The 19554-nt window shown below is 47.7% G+C and overlaps 1 protein-coding gene across 1 annotated transcript in view; it reads right to left on the reverse strand.

Annotated features, from left to right (window-relative positions):
• The window catches only part of TTLL8 (tubulin tyrosine ligase like 8), a 44074-nt gene extending 24957 nt beyond the window's left edge, over positions 1-19117 (reverse strand). The window contains exons 1-7 of the mRNA XM_012556577.1: positions 19111-19117; positions 18869-18960; positions 11186-11324; positions 10425-10498; positions 10094-10222; positions 8632-8746; positions 7001-7123 (exon numbers count right to left, since the gene is read on the reverse strand). Of these exons, the coding sequence (XP_012412031.1) occupies positions 7001-7123; positions 8632-8746; positions 10094-10222; positions 10425-10498; positions 11186-11324; positions 18869-18960; positions 19111-19117 (679 nt within the window). The remainder of the gene's footprint in view (positions 1-7000; positions 7124-8631; positions 8747-10093; positions 10223-10424; positions 10499-11185; positions 11325-18868; positions 18961-19110) is intronic.
• Positions 19118-19554: the final 437 nt, after the last annotated feature.

Raw genomic sequence — 19554 nt, forward strand, 5'->3', positions numbered from 1 at the left:
TTGAGTGCCTTCCAACCTGAGAAGCTCATCTTCCAGCACTATATTGGACAATGTTCTACTGGGATCCATAGGATTTTCATGGGCTGGTTTTCAGAAGTAGATTTCCAGGCCTTCCTTCCTAGTCTATCTTAGCCTGGAAACTCTGCTGAAACCTGTCCACCATGAGTGACCCTGCTGGTATTTTAAGCTGGTATTTTCCAGCATCACAGTAATACACAAGTCAACACAGTAGGATATACTGACAAATGGGTGGTGGAAAACATGCTGATTAGAATGGGCAATAGGCAAAGAGCTCAGGATTGGCAGTCACAAGTTCTGAGTTCAAATCCAAACTCTGCGCTATTTTCAGATATCTGACCCTCAGCAATTCACTCCACTCGCAGGCTCAGTCTCCTTGTCTGTGACGGGCAGCGGTATCTGGCCTGTAGACCTCAGAGGGGATTTATGAGGATCCAGAGACAAGGACATGCTAGAGCTCATCAAGCACACTGTAGACGATACTTTCAACACTGGTGGGTCAATAACACACAAGCTGGGGGATTGCAGTCCTGGGATAACAGCAGGGGAAAGATGGCCAAAGATAATTCAACCTGCATCTCTGATTTAAAAAGAAACAAAAATGTTGGCTGGGAACAGAAGGGGACTTTGTTAAGGAAATAAAAAAAGAGTACATACAAAAAATTCACAGCAAACTTCAAATCACTTGTGAATTGTTAGAAGTATTTCCTTTAAAATTGAGGTTAAGACAAGGTTATCTATTCTCTTATCTAGCACAGTAAGGCAAGAAAATGAATGAAAGTAAAAAAGATTCAAGTTCTTAAAACCAAACTCCAAACTCTTCTTATTAACAGATGATGCAACTGTCTATAAAAAAAAAATCTCTAAAGAATCTACAGTCAAATTATTAGAATTAAGAGGTTCTAACAAAAATAGCCACCGTTTGTCAGTTTGTCATACTGTGGTGGCTTGCATGTTGCTGTGATGCTGGAAGCTTTGCCACCGGTATTTCAAATACTAGCAGGGTCATCCGTGCTAAACAGGTTTCACTGAAGCTTCCAAATTAAGGCAGACTAGGAAGAAGGACCTGGTGGTCTACTTCTGAAAAAACTGGCCAGTGAAAACCTTATGAATAGCAGCTGAACTTTGTCTGATACACTGTAGGAAGATGAGGCCCTCAGGTTGGAAGACACGCAAAATACTACTGGAGAAGAGATGCCTCCTCAAAGTAGAGTCAACCTTAATGACATGGAAGGAGTAAAGCTTTCGAGACCTTCGTTGGCTGAGGTGGCACGACTCAAAATGAGAAGAAATAGCTGTAAACATACATTAATAATCAGAACTTGGAATGCACAAAGTATGAATCTAGGAAAATTGGAAGTTGTCAAAAATGAAATGGAATACATAAAGGTTGACATCCTAGGCATTAGTGAGCTGAAATTGACTGGTATTGGCCATTTTGAATCAGACAATCATATGGTCTACTATGCCAGGAATGACAAACTGAAGAAGAATGGCATTACGTTCATCATCAAAAAGACTATTTCAAGATCTATCCTGAAATACAGTGCTGTCAGTGATAGGAGAATATCCATATGCCTACAGGGAAGACCAGTTAACACTATTATTCAAATTTGCACACCAAAAAATAATGCCGAAGATGAAGAAATTGAAGATTTTTACCAACTTCTGCAGTCTGAAATTGATCAAACGCAATCAAGATGTATTGATAATAACTAGTGACTGGAATGCAACAGTTGGAAACAAGAAGCATCAGTAGTTTTGAAAATAGGCCTTGGTGACAGAAACAATGCCGGAGATCTCATGACAGAATTTTGCAAGACCAACTACTTTTTTATTGGAAATACCTTTTTTTAAGCAACATAAATTGTGACTATACACGTGAACCTCGCCAGATATAATACACAGGAATCAAATCAGCTAAATCTGTGGAGACAGACAATGGAGAAGCTCAAAATCATCAGTCAAAACAAGGCCAGCGGCCGACTGCGGAACAGACCTTCAATTGTTCCTATGCAAGTTCAAGTTGGAGTTGAAGAAAATTAAAATAAGTCCAAGGGAGCTAAAATACCATCTTGAGTATATCCCTCCTGAATTTAGAGACCATTCCAAGAATAGATTTGATGCACTGAACACTAATGACTGAAGACTATATGAGTTGTGGGATGACATCAAGGACATCATACATGAAGAAAGTAAAAGGTCATTAAAAAGACGAGAAAGAAAGACCAAAATGGATGTCAGAAGAGACTCTGAAACTTGCTCTCGAATGTACAATAGCTAAAGTGAGCAGAGGAAATGATGAAGTAAAAGAGCTAAACAGAAGATTTCAAAGGTGGCTCAAGAATACATAGTAAAGTATTATAATGAAATGTGAAAAGATCTGAAATTAGAAAATCAAAAGAGAACACGCTGAGCATTTCTCAAGCTGAAGGAACTGAAGAAAAAATTCAAACTTTGAGTTACAATATTGAAGAATTCTATGGGCAAAATATTGAATGATGCAGGAAAAGCATCAAAAGCAGATGGAAGGAATACACAGAGTCACGGTACCAAAAAGAATTGGTTGATGTTCATCCATTTCAGGAGGTAGCACGTGATCAAGAACTGATGGTAGTGAAGGAAGAAGTCCAAGCTGCACTGAAGGCACCGGCGGAAAATAAGGCTCCAGGAATTGATGGAATACCAATTAAGATGTTGCAACAAACAGATGCAACACTAGAATTTCTCACTGGTCTATGCCAGGAAATTTGGAAGACAGCTACCTGGCTAACAGACTGGAAGAGATCCACATTTGTGCCCACTCCAAAAAAACAGCGATCCAACAAAATGTGGAAATTATTGAACAATATCATTAATATCACATGCATGTAAAATCATGCTAAAGATAATTAAAAAATGGTTGCAGCAGTACATCAACAGGGAACTGCCAGAAATTCAAGCCAGATTCAGAAGAGGATGTGGAACCAGGAATATCATTGCTGATGTCATAGTCACTGAAAGCAGAGAATACCAGAGAGATGTTTACCTGTGTTCTATTGACTATGAAAAGGCATTTGACTCTGTGGATCATAACAAATTATGGATAATATTGTGAAGAATGGGAATTCCAGAATACTTAATTGTGCTCATGAGGAACCTGTACATAGACCAAGAGGCAGTCGTTTGAACAGAATAGGGGATACTGCATGGTTTAAAGTCAGGAAAGGTGTGTGTCAGGGTTGTATCCCTTTACCATATTTATTCAGTCTGTACGCTGGGCAAATAATGCCAGAAGCTGGACTATATGAAGAAGAGCACGGCATCAGGATAGGAGGAAGACTCATTAACAACTTGAGTTACTCAGATGACACAACCTTGCTTGCTGAAAGTGAAGAGGACTTGAAACACTGATGAAGATCAAAGATCAAGGACTACAGCCTTCAGTATGGATTACACCTCAACATAAAGAAAACAAAAATCCTCACAACTGGACCAATAAGCAACATCATGATAAACAGAGAAAATATTGAAATTGTAAAGGATTTCATTTTACTGGGAGCCACAATCAACACCCATGGAAGCAGCAGTCAAGAAATCAAATGATGTAATGCATGGGGCAAATCTGCTGCAAAAGACCTCTTTAAAGTGTTAAAAAGGAAAGATGTCACTTTGAGGACTAAGGTGTGCCTGACTCAAGCCATGGTATTTTTCAATTGCCTCATGTGCTTGCAAAAGCTGGACAATGAATAAGGAAGATTGAAGAAGAATTGATGCATTTGAATTATGGTGTTTGCAAAGAATATGAACATACTATGGACTGCCAGAAAAATGAACAAATCTGTCTTGGAAGAAGTACGACCAGAGTATCCTTAGAAACAAGCATGGTGAGACTTTGTCTCATGTACTTTGGACATGTTATCAGGAGGGACCAGTCCCTGGAGAAGGACATCATGACTGGTGAGTACAGGGTGAGAGAAAAAGAGGAAGACCCTCAAAGAGATGGATTGACACAGTGGCTGCGACAATGGACTTAAACATAGCAACAATTGTGAGGATGGCGCAGGATTGGGCAGGGCTTTGTTCTGTTGTACATAGGGTCGCTATGAGTTGGAACCGACCCAATGGCACCCAACAACAGCAAAAATCCTGTGTATATTATTTAAAAGAAATTTCATTTCTTTATACCTACAACAAAACTTAACCATAAGATATTTTTAATAACAACAAAATATAAAGGCATCTAGGGTTAAAATTTGAAAATAATGTGCAAGACATTTATGGGAAAACATTTTCAGATTCTGTTGACAGATATTAAAGGAGTCTTAAATAAACACAAAGTAATGGCTTGTTTATGAGTGAGGAAATTCAATATTGTAAAGATGTCATATCTCCTCAAATTATTTATAGATTCAATGCCACTGCAATCAAAATTGCAACAGGATCTTAATGGAACTCGGCTAGTTGAGAACAAGGGCCAGGAAAACAAGACAATTTTGAACAGGAAGTACAGGATGAGGGGACGTTTCCTGTCATATATCAAGATACCTTGGAATTAAAGCAGTTAAGACTATGGGGTAGTGGTGAAGGGGTGGACAAATGGAGCGATATTGCAGAATAGAGAACCCAGAAACAAGTTCTGAATATATGAAAACTTTCCAAGGGACAGAGATGGCATCCCAGGTGAAAGGCTGTGTCATTCTATGAATGGTGCTGGGGTAAGTGGTTGTCCACTTGGAGGAAAACTATTGGATCCTTACCTTACCTCATCCACAAAGATCAATTCTTGATGAATCAGATATTCAAACAAGAGAGGAAAACTTTAAAACTTATAGAAGTATAAAAGGATATCTTTATGGGATAGAAGAAGATTTATTAAATAAGATTCTCAAAGCACAAACCCAAACAGAAAAGAATGATAAATTTGACTCTATTAAATTCAAGAAATTATATTCATCAAGAGACACCATAAATGAAAAGATCGGTCACAACCTGGGGTAAAATATTTACTACACATATAATTGACAAAGGATTTCTATCCAGACTATATAAAGAATTCCCGAGAATTAATCAGATAAAGACAAACAGTCTAACAGAATACTGGGCAAAAGACATGGACATCTTACAGAAGTAATATGAATGGCCAATAAAATGCCCAACCTTAATAATTACAGGAAAGTGCAAATTAAAACCCCTATGGGACAGCTCTGTTTCTGTTTTGATGTAGAAAACCCTAAAAAACCATGGCTCCCACCCTAACAATCAAAACACGCTGGATACGCTACAAAATCATGGTTTTTAAGACGCATAAAAGAACTGAGGAGACAAAGAAATCTAAATAAAGTAAAAAAAAAAAAAAAAAAATGATGAGATCTTCATAGACAGAGGAGACCCAGGAATGCTGTCATCCCTGGTGGAACAGTAGGAGAAAGAGGAATCCGCCAGAGGTACAGATATGAGGCCAGTAGGACTCTGGCGATCATGAGTGGACACGTGTGCTGGCATGACAGATTCTAACCCCAAGGAACTCCCATGGCTCTTCTCCAAGTATCAGGGATCACACACCAAAAGTTGGGGCAGGGAAAGAGGGCTGAGAGAGGGCCCCCCAGACATGCCTCCCTAGAGTGCAAGTCTGCCATCCCCAGAAGAGGGTAGGAGAGCAGAAGGAAAGTCTCCAGGTATTCCAGGATTTCAGCTAGGAAAGACTGGGATAGGGCAGGAGGGATGAGAAAAATCCCTCCCAGGCATCCTAGGCCTTCATCAAGTTCAAGTGGGAAAGGGCAATGGGCCTGAAAGAGATCTGCCAGGTACAGAAAGCAGGGGGCACAGATGAGAGCAAAGAGACACCCCCAGCAACCCCAAAACCTGGAAGCCAGGCTGTAAGGCAGAGAGTTATCCCGCAGTTCTGAAACTGTCTGCTCTGCTGTGAAGCACAGGCAGATCTCCAAAATCTTACCAGTGCTCAGATCCCAAGTCCTGCTCAAGGGAAAGCCCTGATCCCATCATCAAAACATTTGGAAGCCAGTGGTGAATGGAATAAAACTAAAGCACCCACAAAGCCCACACTCAGCTTAACTACAAATGAGATGGGCTCATCCCCACTCTGGAGGCCAGACAGAGATAAATATCATTCACTTCAGTCTCTGCTGTTCTTTAATGCAAACTGTCTAGCATATAATCGAAAATTATAAGACACATGAAAAAGTAACAAAATGGGAGTCAAGAAAGGATGCAGTCAAAAGGGAAAGACCTATAAATGGCCCTGATCTGTGGAATTATCAGACAGGTATTTTAAAATAACTAAGATAAAAAGGCTAAGGGGTCTAGTGGAAAAATACAACATGCTTGAAGAGATGAAGAATTTGATCAGATAGATGGAGACTGTTTTTTAAACCAACCTAATGAAAGTACTACCCACACCCACTGCCATCGAGTCAATTCAGACTCATAGGAATCCTAGAGGACAGAGCAGAACTGCCCCATAGGGTTTCCAAGGCTGTAATCTTTACAGAAGCAGACTGCCACATCTTTCTGCCACAGAGCAGCTGGTGGGTTCAAGCTGCTGACCTTTCTGTGAGCAGACAGGTACTTTAACCGCTGCGCCACCAGGGCTCCCAAAGGAAAATATGACATGAGAAATTCATTCGATAGGCTTAACAGAGACCTGGGTAAAGCATGGGCAAGATCAGTGAATCTGAAACAGGTCACTAGAAAGTATCCAGACTGAAGCAGATGCACACGATAGGGGTGAATACGACAAAACAGAGAGAAAATGGAGGAGAGACTGGAGTGACGCAGCTACAAGTCAAAGCCTGGGGACTGTAGACTGTAGATTGTACCGGCAAACAACCAAGATCACTGGTAGCTGTAAGAAGCTGGGAGAAAGGCATGGAATGGATTCTCCGTCAGAGCCTCCAGGAGGAACCAACCCTGCTGGCATTGGGATTGAGAGGGGAGATGCCCAGGGGGAGGCCCCACCCATGCCTGCCCTGCCCCAACGCACCTTTCCTGTGGCTGGGGTAACTGTCGCCGGCCTCCTCCCGCCTGTTCTTGAGCTTGGCCTTGCAGCTCTGGTGGCTGACAACCCACTTGAGGATGCTGGAAGCCACAGTGCGCCGGAAGTCATCTGGAAGGACACCAGGCCTCGCCCCCTCTGCCTGCCAGGTCATGGTGGCTCCAGGGGCAGGTGGGCCTCGCTCCTGCCCCGCAGCCCAGTGGCTCCCCCAGGCCCGCCGCCTCCCCCAAACCCTGTCTTCCTCCCTCTCACTATGACGGATGGGGCTGAGGGCTGAAAAAGGTCTGCCTCGACTGGTCACACCAACAGGCCTCCAGCCCCCATCAACAGGCCCAGCCCTGGGACGCCCCCCCCCACCCTCGAACTCTCTGCCTGGTTCCTGCCCCTCGGCCTCTCCTCCCTCCCAGGGCCACTCTCTCCACAGCCACGAGGTCCTCTCCCTGGTCCTCTGTCCTCAGACCGCCCCCCCCATCAGTCTGTCATTCACACTGCATCAGAGGGATCTTTCTAGAATCTCCCTGGCTGACAGCAGCAGGACCAATGGCTCCCATCTCAGGAAGCCTGCCCTCCCCAGGACCTCCTGCCCGTGCCTACCAAGTGCAGAAGGCGGAAGGCAGGGCTGGGCCGGCTCTGACCGAAGGGTGGCTGCACACAGCCGGTCAGCATCCTGGGAAGGCCGGCAAGGCTGCTGGGAGCACTCTGCACACCTCCTCGTGCCTCTGGCGCCACCCCTCCAGGCTCTGCCTCCCACTGCCTGCTGCCCCCTCGGCCCCCTCCGGACATCTGTGGAGATCACGGACCCCCCATCCTCCCGCCCAAGCCGGCTCCTTCCCCATCAAAGTGGAGGCAGCCCCTCCCTCCTGCTGTTCAGCTTGCACTGCACATCCACTCCCTGCAACAGAGCTGCTGCCACCCCTAAATCACAGAGCTCACCCCATGCCCGCTTCTTGCCTCCATTAAGAACAAGTTCCCCCTGCTCCCCTTGGGCCCCTCCCACACGTCTGCTGCTGCCCCCCTGCCCCTACTCTGACGGCCCTCCCCCATCCCACCCCCGCCCAGCACCCCCTCCATGTGGCCCCCCTCTTCTGCTCATGAGTCTCTCTCCTGCTCCCTCTCTGCTGGAACATGCTCTCCGGGGACCTGGTCTATGAGGCTGCAGCTGCTGGCTGCCTGAGGCGCCCCAGGGTGGGGTCAGGGCCATAGTGCAGGCGGGTGATCGTGGGACATGGGGTCCCTCCCTGGAGTGGACGCGCCCCACCTGCTCTGACCTTCCCCTTTTCTCTCCTGTGGCCTCCCGGCCAGGTCTAACTAGGTCTAACCAGGGACCCTTCCTTCCATCCCCACCAGGGACCTGACAGGGGTCTGACTTCTGCCATGCACACCTTCCCTGGATGCCAGACTGGGCCGTGGGCCATCCCTGAGGTCAACAGAGCAAGACAGAGACGCCCCGCTCCTGGCCTCCCTCCCCCCTCCCCCACCGGCCTCCCGCGTGCCCCTGCGTGTCACACCCCCATTCAGAGGCGGCCTGCGGGCCTTCAGTAGAGGCCACAGGCCAAGAGGCCTCAAGAGGCCAGCCCTGCCCAGACGGCCCTGCAGGCCCTACACTGCCGTCCACTCACCCAGGAACTCCTGCTTCTCGCTGTCTGTGCAGAGGCCATAGCAGCGCGGGAAGAAGGAGTCAGGGTTGGCCTGGACGTACCATGGCAGGCTCCGCATGCTCACACACAGCCCGATCTCCGGAGACAGAGGGGAGTCAGGGCCACCTCGTGCACAAACCCAGGGCCGGCCATCCACAGGCAGACTGGGTGCTCCCTGGGCCTGCCTCCTGGAGGGGACTCCAGGCCCCCAGACCAGCCCCTCGCCCCCAGCCATGCAGGCCAGTCCCCCCAGGCCCAGGGGCAGCCCCTCTGGGAAGACCCGCCTGTGGTCTCCTGTCCACTCAGGCCCAGGACGCAGGACGAGGGCCACAGTGGGGCCCTAGGGGTCGCAGGTGGGTGGGGCAGTGCTGATCAATGCTGGCCTGTGGCCATGGCTGCAGGAGCCCACCAGGCCAGCAGGAGGTAAGTCCCCACAGCCACTCTCCCAGCCCCAGGGCCACCAAGGCCCAGGCCTGGCCTCCGGAGCCACCTCCCACCCACAGGCCCCTGCGCTTCGGGAGCCAGGCGCTGCCCCCTCGCCTCCCCACAACTCTCCTGTAGCTCAGCCAGCCCACCCCTCCCGCCTGCAGGGCCTCCTGCACTGCCCCAGCCCCATACTCACTCACTCACTCATCGGGCAGCTGGGGGGCACTCACCCCACTCTCATGCCCCTGGCCAGCTCCAGCCACACCATACTCCTCCTTGCCACACTCCCCCACCCTGGTCCTTGGGGCCACGCAGGACACCAACAGGGTACAGGGTGAGGGGCAGAAAGGAGTCTGGCTGGGTGGAGCGTGTCTGGGCATGGCCCTGGCCCCACCTGTCTGGCCTTGAGAACTGGCCAAACCATGCCCTGTCCACACCTGGTCACCCCAGCACAGCAGGGCGTCCACCCCTGACCAATGGCCGCCCTCCCTCTATGGGCCCCCCGGGGCGTGGCTGCACACATCAGCCCGGGGCCCACAATGGGGTAACCCTGACTAGCGGAGAAGCCTGGGGGTGGCAGGGTGTGGACTGACCCCTGCATTGCAGGGGCAGTGACCAGGGAGGGGCATCCTGCCCACACATCAAGGTGGGTCCCCTGGGACACAAGAGCAGAAACTTCATCCCCAAGACGACATGTGACCCTGCACCCCGAGGGAGGCCCCTCTACCACTCCCAGTGGATGGCAAGGCCCCATGTGAGGGCCTGTCTACCAGCAAAGGAACACCAAGGATTGCAGGCAGACACCAGAGACTAGGAGAAAGGCCACAGAAGAATCAGCTGGGCCAGATCTGACTTGAACTTCTAGCCTCCAGACTGTGAGAGAACAGCTGTCTGTTCTTTACAGCAGCCCCGCCTGCTGCCCTCCCCGGGAGCAAGTGGGAACTCAGCGGTCGACCTCTGGCCCCGGCAGAGCTGGGGGGCCGGAAGGTTCTTGGCGGGTGTGCGGGGCCCCACGCACCTTGGTGGTGAATGAGGCTGTCTTCCCGTAGTGGTTCAACATCTGGTCGCAGTTCAGACTGTGATGATCTACGATGTCCCTTTTGATGGTCCAGAGGAAGTAAGGCATTTCATGTTTTACCAGCCTAGACTGGCAAGAAAAACTCTATCAGTACCCAGAACTCGGTTCATGTTCTTTAGACTAGTCGGGGTGTCAGGAAAGAACGTGTGATGGGGAGGCACCCAGCCCCATGTCCACAGAGGGTCCCGCCCGCCCTCCTGGCTTCAGCCTGGTCCTGGGGCAGCTCTGGCACCACCCCTCATGCCCCACGAGTGTGAAACCAGGGGCCTACCATCACGTCATGGATGTCCTCTGTCTTCCTGAAAGTCATTTCTGGGTTCTGTTTGTGTTCAGTGCCTTTGCTATCTGCAAATGAAGCACAGGGAGAGAGGTCGGGGACAGTGAAGGCTGAGCGCCTGATCACAGGTAGACCCCCTCCCAGAGCAGCACCCCTCTGTAAGCCTGGCCCCATCCTGACCAATCCAAGTCGGGCTCAAGGCAAGTCCGCTGCTGACACCGCGCTGGGGCAAGAACCTGGAGTGGCTCTCTCCCTCCCCTGAGGCCCAGACGTCCTGCAGTGAGGCATGATGGACAGTGAGGGGATGGGGAGGAGGGGCATCCCACTGGAGGACGGGTGTCCCATCAGGAGAGGGGAATCCCAATGGAGGCAGGGCGTCTAATGGAGGCGCATCCCATTGGGAGAGGGTTGTTCTATGGGGGAAACGTTCTATGAAGGAGGGATGTCTGATGGAGGAGGGGTGGTCAGGGGTCTGGAGGTCAGCAGAAATTGTCCAGACACAGAATGAGACCTGGCCTGGGCATGGACATTAGGGACACCAAGATGTGACCAACACCAGGGGTCAAAAGGGCCTCTCCAAGGTGCTCCACCCCCAAAGGAAGGGACGAGTAAGACTCAGACATGGAACCAGGAAACCAAGCATGCCAGGAGAGGCCAGCATTGCTGCCCCGGACGGGGTCCACTTACTTCTTGTCTTTGCAACAAAGCACACACCACACATCTTACAGTGAGACAAAACGCCTTAAATACTCTACCAGTCACCCCTTCACTTTCGTCTTCCACACGTGGAATGACCTTGGGTACAAAGTGGAACTTCTTCTCCACCCAGCCCTTCCTTCGCAGAGCCGCCCGGATCACCGGGTAGTGTCCATAGATAGAAAAAATCTTTTTTTCCTAAAATTATAAGAACATATTTTAAACTAAAGAATTGAAAAGCAGGTTAATTATTTCTTGGCAGAAGTTCTTAAAGCAGAATAAGATTGACCCCATACACCAATAGGAAGACACCACAGTTCTGCTAAAGGAGAAACTCCAGGAGCACCTGAGGGACATGGATGCAGGTGTGTGGGCACAGGTGTGTGTGCAGGTGTGTGGGCGCAGGCGTGCAGGCAGAGGTGTGTGGACGCAGGTGTGTGGGCACAGGTGTGCGTGCAGGTGTGAGGCTGCAGGTGTGCATGCAGGTATGCGGCAAGAGAGGGGCGCTGAAGGACAGTCACTCTGTTCTGTGTGTTCCTGCTTCCTCATGGGGTCTTGTACACAGAGGTGTTCACACACACACTCATTCACAGTCACATTCACACACAACTCATGTACATAGTCACACTCATACACACTCAAATTCACACACACAACTCACATTAATATGTGCAGATACTCATATTCAAACATATATGCTCACATACACTCAACTCACACATTCACATACACATATACACTCACACAACTAACACTCATACACACCCGTAGTCAAACACAAAACTCATACATGCATTCAAGCAGACACAAGCTCACAAGGATATATTCACACACACAACTCATGCATTCATTCGCATACTCAGACACACACTCACACATATAAACACGTATACGCTCACACAAGTCACATGCATACACACACTTGCACACACATTCACACATACATTCACACATTCACCACACACACATACACGACTAGGAGGCCATGAGGCAAGCAGGAATGTGGCCCTTCCTGACACCTCCAGAGCTGATCCTGAACTCCAGGCAAGGGCTGGATTCGGAAGGAGGGAGCAGAGACGGCAGGGCCATGCAGTCAGGGGGTCTGTGGATTGTGATGGGCACCGAGGGGTGCCTTTCTCTGTGAAGGGTGAGTGTCCCTCATACTTTGTGAGTGGGGAGGGGTGTGTGGGTGCCTGAGGTTTGAGGACAGGGAGTTGGGGAGTCATCAGCTGCCCAGGGGGGCCAGAGGAGCAGCAGCAGGGTCTCCCAAGTGTGTGGGAGCAGGTGTCTAGGGGACAGCTGCCTTGGAAAGCTGCCCAGCTACCATGGAAATTGGTGTGAGCAAGAAACAATGCTTGCAGTGGATAGACTCTAAGTGAACCCAATGGGTCATGCCATCATGTTGTCCCCTTGCCTTGACTGCGGATGGAACCTGTTACCTGCTTCTAAACCAACAGGACATTGAAAAGGTGGTAGGATATCACTCCTGTGATTATATTGCAGTATAGAACAAAGGTGGTAAGATTTTTCAGATGTAATTAAGGTCACTAATCAGTGGACCTTGAGTTAATCAAGACAGGTAATCCTGAGTGGGCCTGACCTAATTAGGTGAGTCCTTTAAATGATGGTCCAAGCCCTCCCTGATGATACAGACTCAAAGCAGCAGAGACTCGCTCTCTGTTGCTGGCTTTCAAGAAGCAACCTGCCACAAATTCTGCATCCACAAAGAAATGAATTCTGCCAATATTCAGAGGGAGCTTGGAAGAGGATCCTTTCCTAGCTGAACCTCCAGATGAGATCACAGCCCAGGAAACACCTTGATTTCAGCATTGTGAGGCCCTGAGCAGAGGACCCAGTTAAGTCATGCTCAGACTCGGGCCCACAGAAACTGAAATGATAAATGGGTGTTTCTTTAAGCTGCTAAATTTATGGTAACTTGTTATGCAGCAATAGCTAACTAACACAGGCCCCAATAGGACCTGCACACCCACACCCAGGAGCCTGTACAAGAGAAAGTCTGTGCCTGCTGCTAGAAGCTGTGAGTTCAAGTCCCGGCACCCACAAGAGAGACTTGGTAGGTTAGAGGCCATCTCTGAGACTCCTTAGACTGCTTGGCTGTGCAGGTGGACAAGCAGGGATGTGGATGAGACGTGGTTCTGGCAAGATTGCCTGGGCATCCCCAACACTCTGCTTAGTTTTAGTCAAATCGGTTAACTTTAGAAAACTGATTAATTTTAATAATAAGTCAGCAGAATACAATTCCTAGGGGAACCACAAAAAGAATAAAACAGTGTATGATATCTAACTCATAAGAGAAAAAGAAATGGAATGAGAAAAAAATAATCAGTCCAAAAGAAGGCATGAAAAGAGAGAAAAAGAAAACCAAGCAACCAAGCAGACAGGTCATACCAAATGAATGAACTAAGACATTGGCTATACTAGCGCTAGTTTAATTTGAAATGCTCCAGTTAAAGGCAAAGTGTGCCATACTGGATTTTTAAAACTCTATCTATCTATACAAGGGAATGAAGAGTACTTGACATTGCGAATATGTGGGCATCATGGATTGAATTATGTCCCCCCAAAATATCTGTCAACTTTGCTAGGTCATGATTCTCAGTATTGTATGATTTTCCACCATTTTGTCATCTGATGAAATTTCTGTATGCGTTGTAAATCCTGTCTCTATGATGTTGATGAGATGGGATTAGCAGTATTTTGTAAACCCAACCTACAAGATTCGATTGTGTCTTAAGCCAATCTCTTCTGAGATATAAAAGAGAGAAGTGAGTAGAGACAGGGGAACCTCATACTATCAAGAAAGCAGCACCAGGAGCAGAGCTCATCCTTTGGACCTGGGGTTCCTTTGAGGAGAAACTCCTAGTCCAGGGAAAGATTGATGACAAGAACCTTCCTCCAGAGCTCACAGAGAAAGCCTTCTCCTGTAGTTGACACCCTGAATTTGGACTTCTAGCCTACTAGACTGTGAGAGAATAAACTTCTGTTCTTTAAAGCTATCCACTTGTGGTATTTCTGTTACAGCACCACTAGATGAATAAGACAGTGGGTAACTTGAAAAGTTTTTTTTTTAATCTTGCAAATGATAATTGACTGTGTAAAGCAAAAATAATGAAGCAAAATGAATGCTAACAACACCAAAGGGAAAATAGAAATGTATATTATTGTAAGTTGTTATACTATACATGAAATGATATAATAACATTTGAAGTAGGCAGTAATAAAGTTGTATACCATAAACCCTAAAACAACCAGTAAAGAAACAAAAGAAGCATACTACATAATCCAATAAAAGAGATAAAAAGAAATAAAAAATGCTCAATCAATCCAAAACAAGACAGAAAAAAGAGAAAACAAAGAACAAAGACGAAATTGGACAGACAGAAAACAAGTAGCAAAATGTCAGATTTAACCAGACCATATCACATTAAATCACATTAAAGGTAAATGGCTAAAATAATCAATCAAAAGGCATAGATTGTCAGACAGAATTTTTAAAAAAGCAGGACCCAATTATATGCTGTCTACAAGAAACACATATTAAGTATAAAGACACAAATAAGTTAAAAGAAAAAGACATACAATGTTAACACTAGTCAAAAAAAAAGCTGGAGTGGCTATATTAATATTAAATAGACCAGATTTCAGAGGTGGTCCAAGATGGCAGAGTAGTCAGATGCTTCATAACATCCCTCTTACAACAAAGATCCAAGAAAACAAGTGAATCCAATGCAAATGACGACTTCAGAGCCTGAACACCAAAGACAAGGCTGAAGAATTGGACTGAGCACCCAGTGGAAGGAGAGACAGTATAAAAACAGTGGACATGGAGAAGTACGGATCACTGGCGCCCTGCTAGCCAAACCTGCGCAGCACAGCCATATTGAGACAAAGCAAACAACGTTTCCAACTGAAACCCTCATCAACTGGTGCAGCCAAGCAGGAGTGACTCTGCATTCACATCCAGAGCCCAGCAGGGGTGCTTCCTGCCCTGTGAAAGACAGTTAAGTGCATGCACCCCACCCATCGCACCAACCCCAACCCCCTGTGCCAGAGGCCTGCAGGCCTGTGGGGCCCCCCACCCTTCTCATCCATCCCCCCTCCTGGCATGCGATCACAGTCCAGCAGCGTCCACCACCACCCTGCCGCCTAAGCTAGGAGCGCACAGACTGAAGGCACCCACCGTTTGCTCAGAAACTCATGCTAGGGTCCTGAGGACCAACGGTGCCTCCTACTCCCTCCGGCCACCTGCACTGGGGGTCTGAGAGTCGGTTGTGCCTCCCACTCCCTCCAGGCACCAGTGCCAGGGGCCTGAGGGCCAGCAGTTCCTCTCACTCCCTCCAGCTGCCTGTGCCAGGGGCCTGAAGACCGGTGGTGCTTCCCACTACCTCCAGTCACTTGAGCCAGGGAACCAAGGACTGGTGGTGCCTCCTATTCCCTACTGGTTGGAAAACCTCCCCTGCGATGCACCCTAGTGAACAGGGGCATGACTTCCAATCATGCTCCTGTGGACAGGTGACATCCCCCTCTGCCTCACCCCTGCATCACTCCCCTGCAACTGGAGGCTTGTGCCCGCTCTGAAAACCTCATGCATCCCTGCATGCCTGGGACCACTGGTGAGAATTTCCACACCACCTACCCAGTGACCGATGATCAGGGCACCCTCACCCCTACCACCCTGCAGTCGGCCAAGCGCACACACCAACACCCAACCCAGTGACAAGGGAGAATGCCCCCTGCACCCATGGCCAGGTGACCAGCCAGCCAGATACATCACCCCACCAGAAATATCAGCTGCATCTTTAGCATCCCTGAAACACCAGTAAACAGGAACTCAAACACTCACACATCCAGTCACTACCCCATCCACACACAGACAGGAGGTGACAGCTTCAATGCTGCCAGATTAGTGACAAGGGTAGCACACATGCCCAGCCTACTTGGATTTATCAAAATAAAAGAAAAATTCAGGATGCAGCAAACAAACATACAATAAATAAATATAATAGCTTCTTGATGCCTCAGAGACAAGAAACAATATCAAATCACATAAAGAAGCAGGACAAGATGGCTCCAGCAAGTGACCCAAATAAAGAACCAGAAGGTCTTCCAAAGGAACAAATGGCAATGGAACCACCTGATAAAGAATTCAAAAGACTAATATACAGGACTCTCCAAGAGATCAAGAAAGAAATCAAGGAAAACAAGCAAAGACAAAATGATAGAAGAATTCATGAAAACAATAACAAAACAACAAAATAGACAATTAGAAACTATACAAAAAAAACTCGAAATATAGAAGATTAACAATAAAATTTCAGAAATAAACAATTCAATAGAAGGATATTGGAACAGAATTGAAACAATGGATGACAGAATCAGTAAATTTGAAGACAAATTCCTTGACATCAATTTGTTTGAGGAAAAATCAGAAAAAAGAATGAAGAAAGTGTTACGTTGGATACTATCAAGAGAAAAACTTGTGCATTAGAGTTCCAGAACAGGGAGGAGGCAGTGGAAAATACAGAAAGAACTGTTAAAGATTTCCTGGCAGAAAACTTCCCTGATATCATGAAAGATGAGAAGATATCCACCCAAGAAGCTCAACAAACTCCATACAGGATACATCCCAAAAGAAAGTCACCAAGACATATGATAATCAAATTTGCCAAAACCAAAGACAAAGAATTCTGAAAGCAGCTTGGGAAAAATGAAAAGTCACCTACAAAGGGGAGTCAATAAGACTATTGCTGTTAGGTGCTGTCGAGTTGGATTCGACTCATAGCGACTCTATGTGCCACAGAAGGAAACACTGTCCAGTCCTGCGCCATCCTCACAATCGTTGTTATGCTTGAGCCCATTGTTGCAGCCACTGTGTCAATCCATCTCATCAAGGGTCTTCCTCTTTTTTGCTGACCCTCTACTTAACCAAGCATGATGTCCTTCTTCAGGGACTGATCCTTCCTGACAACATGTCCAAAAGTATATAAGGTGTAGTCTCACCATCCTTGCTTCTAAGGAGCATTCTGGTTGTACTTCTTCCAAGATAGATTTGTTCATTCTTTTGGCAGTCCATGGTATATTCACTATTCTTCACCAACACCACAATTCAAAGACATCAATTCTTCTTTGGTCCTCTTTATTCATCATCCAGCTTTCGCATGCGTGTGATGCTATTGAAAATACCATGGCTTGGATCAGGCGCACCTTAGTCTTCAAGGTGACATCTTTGCTTTTCAACACTTTAAAGAGGACTTTTGCAGCAGATTTGCCCAGTGCAATGCATCTTTCGATTTCTTGGCTACTGCTTCCATGGGTGTTGATTGTGGAGCCAAGTAAAATGAAATCTTTGACAACTTCAATCTTTTCTCCATTTATCATGATGTTGCTTATTGGTCCAGTTGTAAGGATTTTTGTTTTCTTTACGTTGAGGTGTAATCCATACTGAAGGCTGTGGTCTTTGATCTTCATCAGTAAGTGCTTCAAGTCCTCTTCACTTTCAGCAAGCAAGGTTGTGTCATATGCATAATGCAGGTTGTTAATGAGTCTTCCACCAATCCTGATACCATGTTCTTCTTCACATAGTCCAGCTTCTCAGGGCCATTCGCTCCTCAGCTCCTTAGGGTGGTAGATGAGGAGACATTGGCTCCTGTTCAAAGAATACTGTTGTTGTTGCTGTCATGCGCAGTCAAGTCGATTCCAACCCACAGCAACTCTGTAGGACAGTAAAACTGCCCCATAGGGCTTCCTACGCTATAACCTTTACAACAGCAGATTGTCAGGTCTTTTCTCCCATGGAGTCAATAGTGGGTTCAAACTGACAACCTTTCAGTTAGCAGGCAAGCACTTAACCATTGCACCACCAGGGTTCCTTATCAAAAAATAACAGCACCGTCCTTATTTTCCCCAGAACTATGCACACATATTCCCAGTGGGGGCCTTCTTCTCCTTGCCCTAGAAAGGATCTATTCACATCCTAAGGTAAAAGGTCAGGTCTCTCTCTCTCCAGGGGAAGAGGGGTAGGTGCACCAGCTGCCCTGTATAAGCTCCAAGAGACGTAATTCTGGGGTTTCTCTCCTCTGGTGCAAATCCCCCTGCACACACAGCTGACATCTGCCCCCACCAAGTCACCCCCGGGGGGGACAGGGGTGTGGGGAACCCACACAAGATGCTCTGTGAGTCATTAAAAGTCTGTTCCTGATCCAGAAACCACGTGTTTCCTGCCAGAATAAATAAACAAACTTCACAATTTGGAACAATCTCCAGGATATAACCCTGTAAACTTGTTGCTATCGAGTCAATTCCAACTCACAGCGACCGAGGATCAGTAAGTGAAAAATCAAGGTACAAGGCCCGGTGCAGAGCATGTTACTAATTGTGTTCTTAAGCAGGGGGACTCAGGGTGTACGCCCACATCGCAGTGGATACATCACCTCGGGTGGCTGGGGAAGGGGCCTTTTACAGTTCCTGCCTCTGTACTTTTTGAATTTTGAAAGTATTACTTGTTTCAAAACGTGCAACTGAAATAAAAAAATAATGCTAGTGCAGTCTCGGCGTGGTGGCTGTGAGTGTGGCCGGCAGGCCCAGGGGCAGGGCAGAGGCTACAGTGGGTGACCATCGGGTACACCGCCACCCTGGGGCACCCACTGGACTCTCCAAATTCCAACACAAATTTCTATTTTTAAAAGAGTCCCCCTCCCTGTTGCGTCCCAGAGAGCATTTACCTTGATGGCTTTGTCAGTTAATTGTTTTGCTAATTTGTATCTGTCTAATTTGGGGGAAGAGGCCAAGTCTTGAGAAGTTCCTCGTTTTAATCCTGCAAAAGAGAAACAAACATCAAGGCAAAAGCAAGCGCATCAAAGCGCTCTAACCGAGGGACATCCGGAAACCAGGGATACCAAGGTCTAGTGAACATCCTCACCCCTTCCACCTCTGCCTTGTCCCTGCCCACAGCCCAGCCACACACCTGCCATCTGCGCTGTCTCCTGCTTCAGAGCACAAGGCCCTCAGGGGTCTCCACGGCCCACCCCAGGGCCCACATTCAGTCCCATCACCCCAGCCGACTGCGCCCTCCCCGCAGATCCCTCCTCTCACACCCCTCCCCCCAGACCCCTCCTCTCACACCCCACAATAAAAATAAACACTTCTTTGTACCCACACACCTCAACAGCTCCCAGCTCATCTCCCTGGTCCCGTCTCTAGAACTCACTTTTTTGGCCTCCACTAGACACAGCTCAGGCTAATATAAGTATGTTCAGGCCAGTTGGTCACTTCCCACCCATCCTCTGCCCCCATCCTGGCCTCCTGAAGCACTGCATACGCAGCTGGCCACCCCTCTTTCCCCTTGGCTTCACCCCTCCCTGCCATCCTGGTGCTTCTAGAGCTGCTTCCCAAGCTCTGCACAGGGAAG

The sequence above is a fragment of the Trichechus manatus genome, unplaced genomic scaffold (assembly GCF_000243295.1).
Source record: "Trichechus manatus latirostris isolate Lorelei unplaced genomic scaffold, TriManLat1.0 scaffold00069, whole genome shotgun sequence".
Classification (NCBI taxonomy): Eukaryota; Metazoa; Chordata; class Mammalia; order Sirenia; family Trichechidae; genus Trichechus; species Trichechus manatus.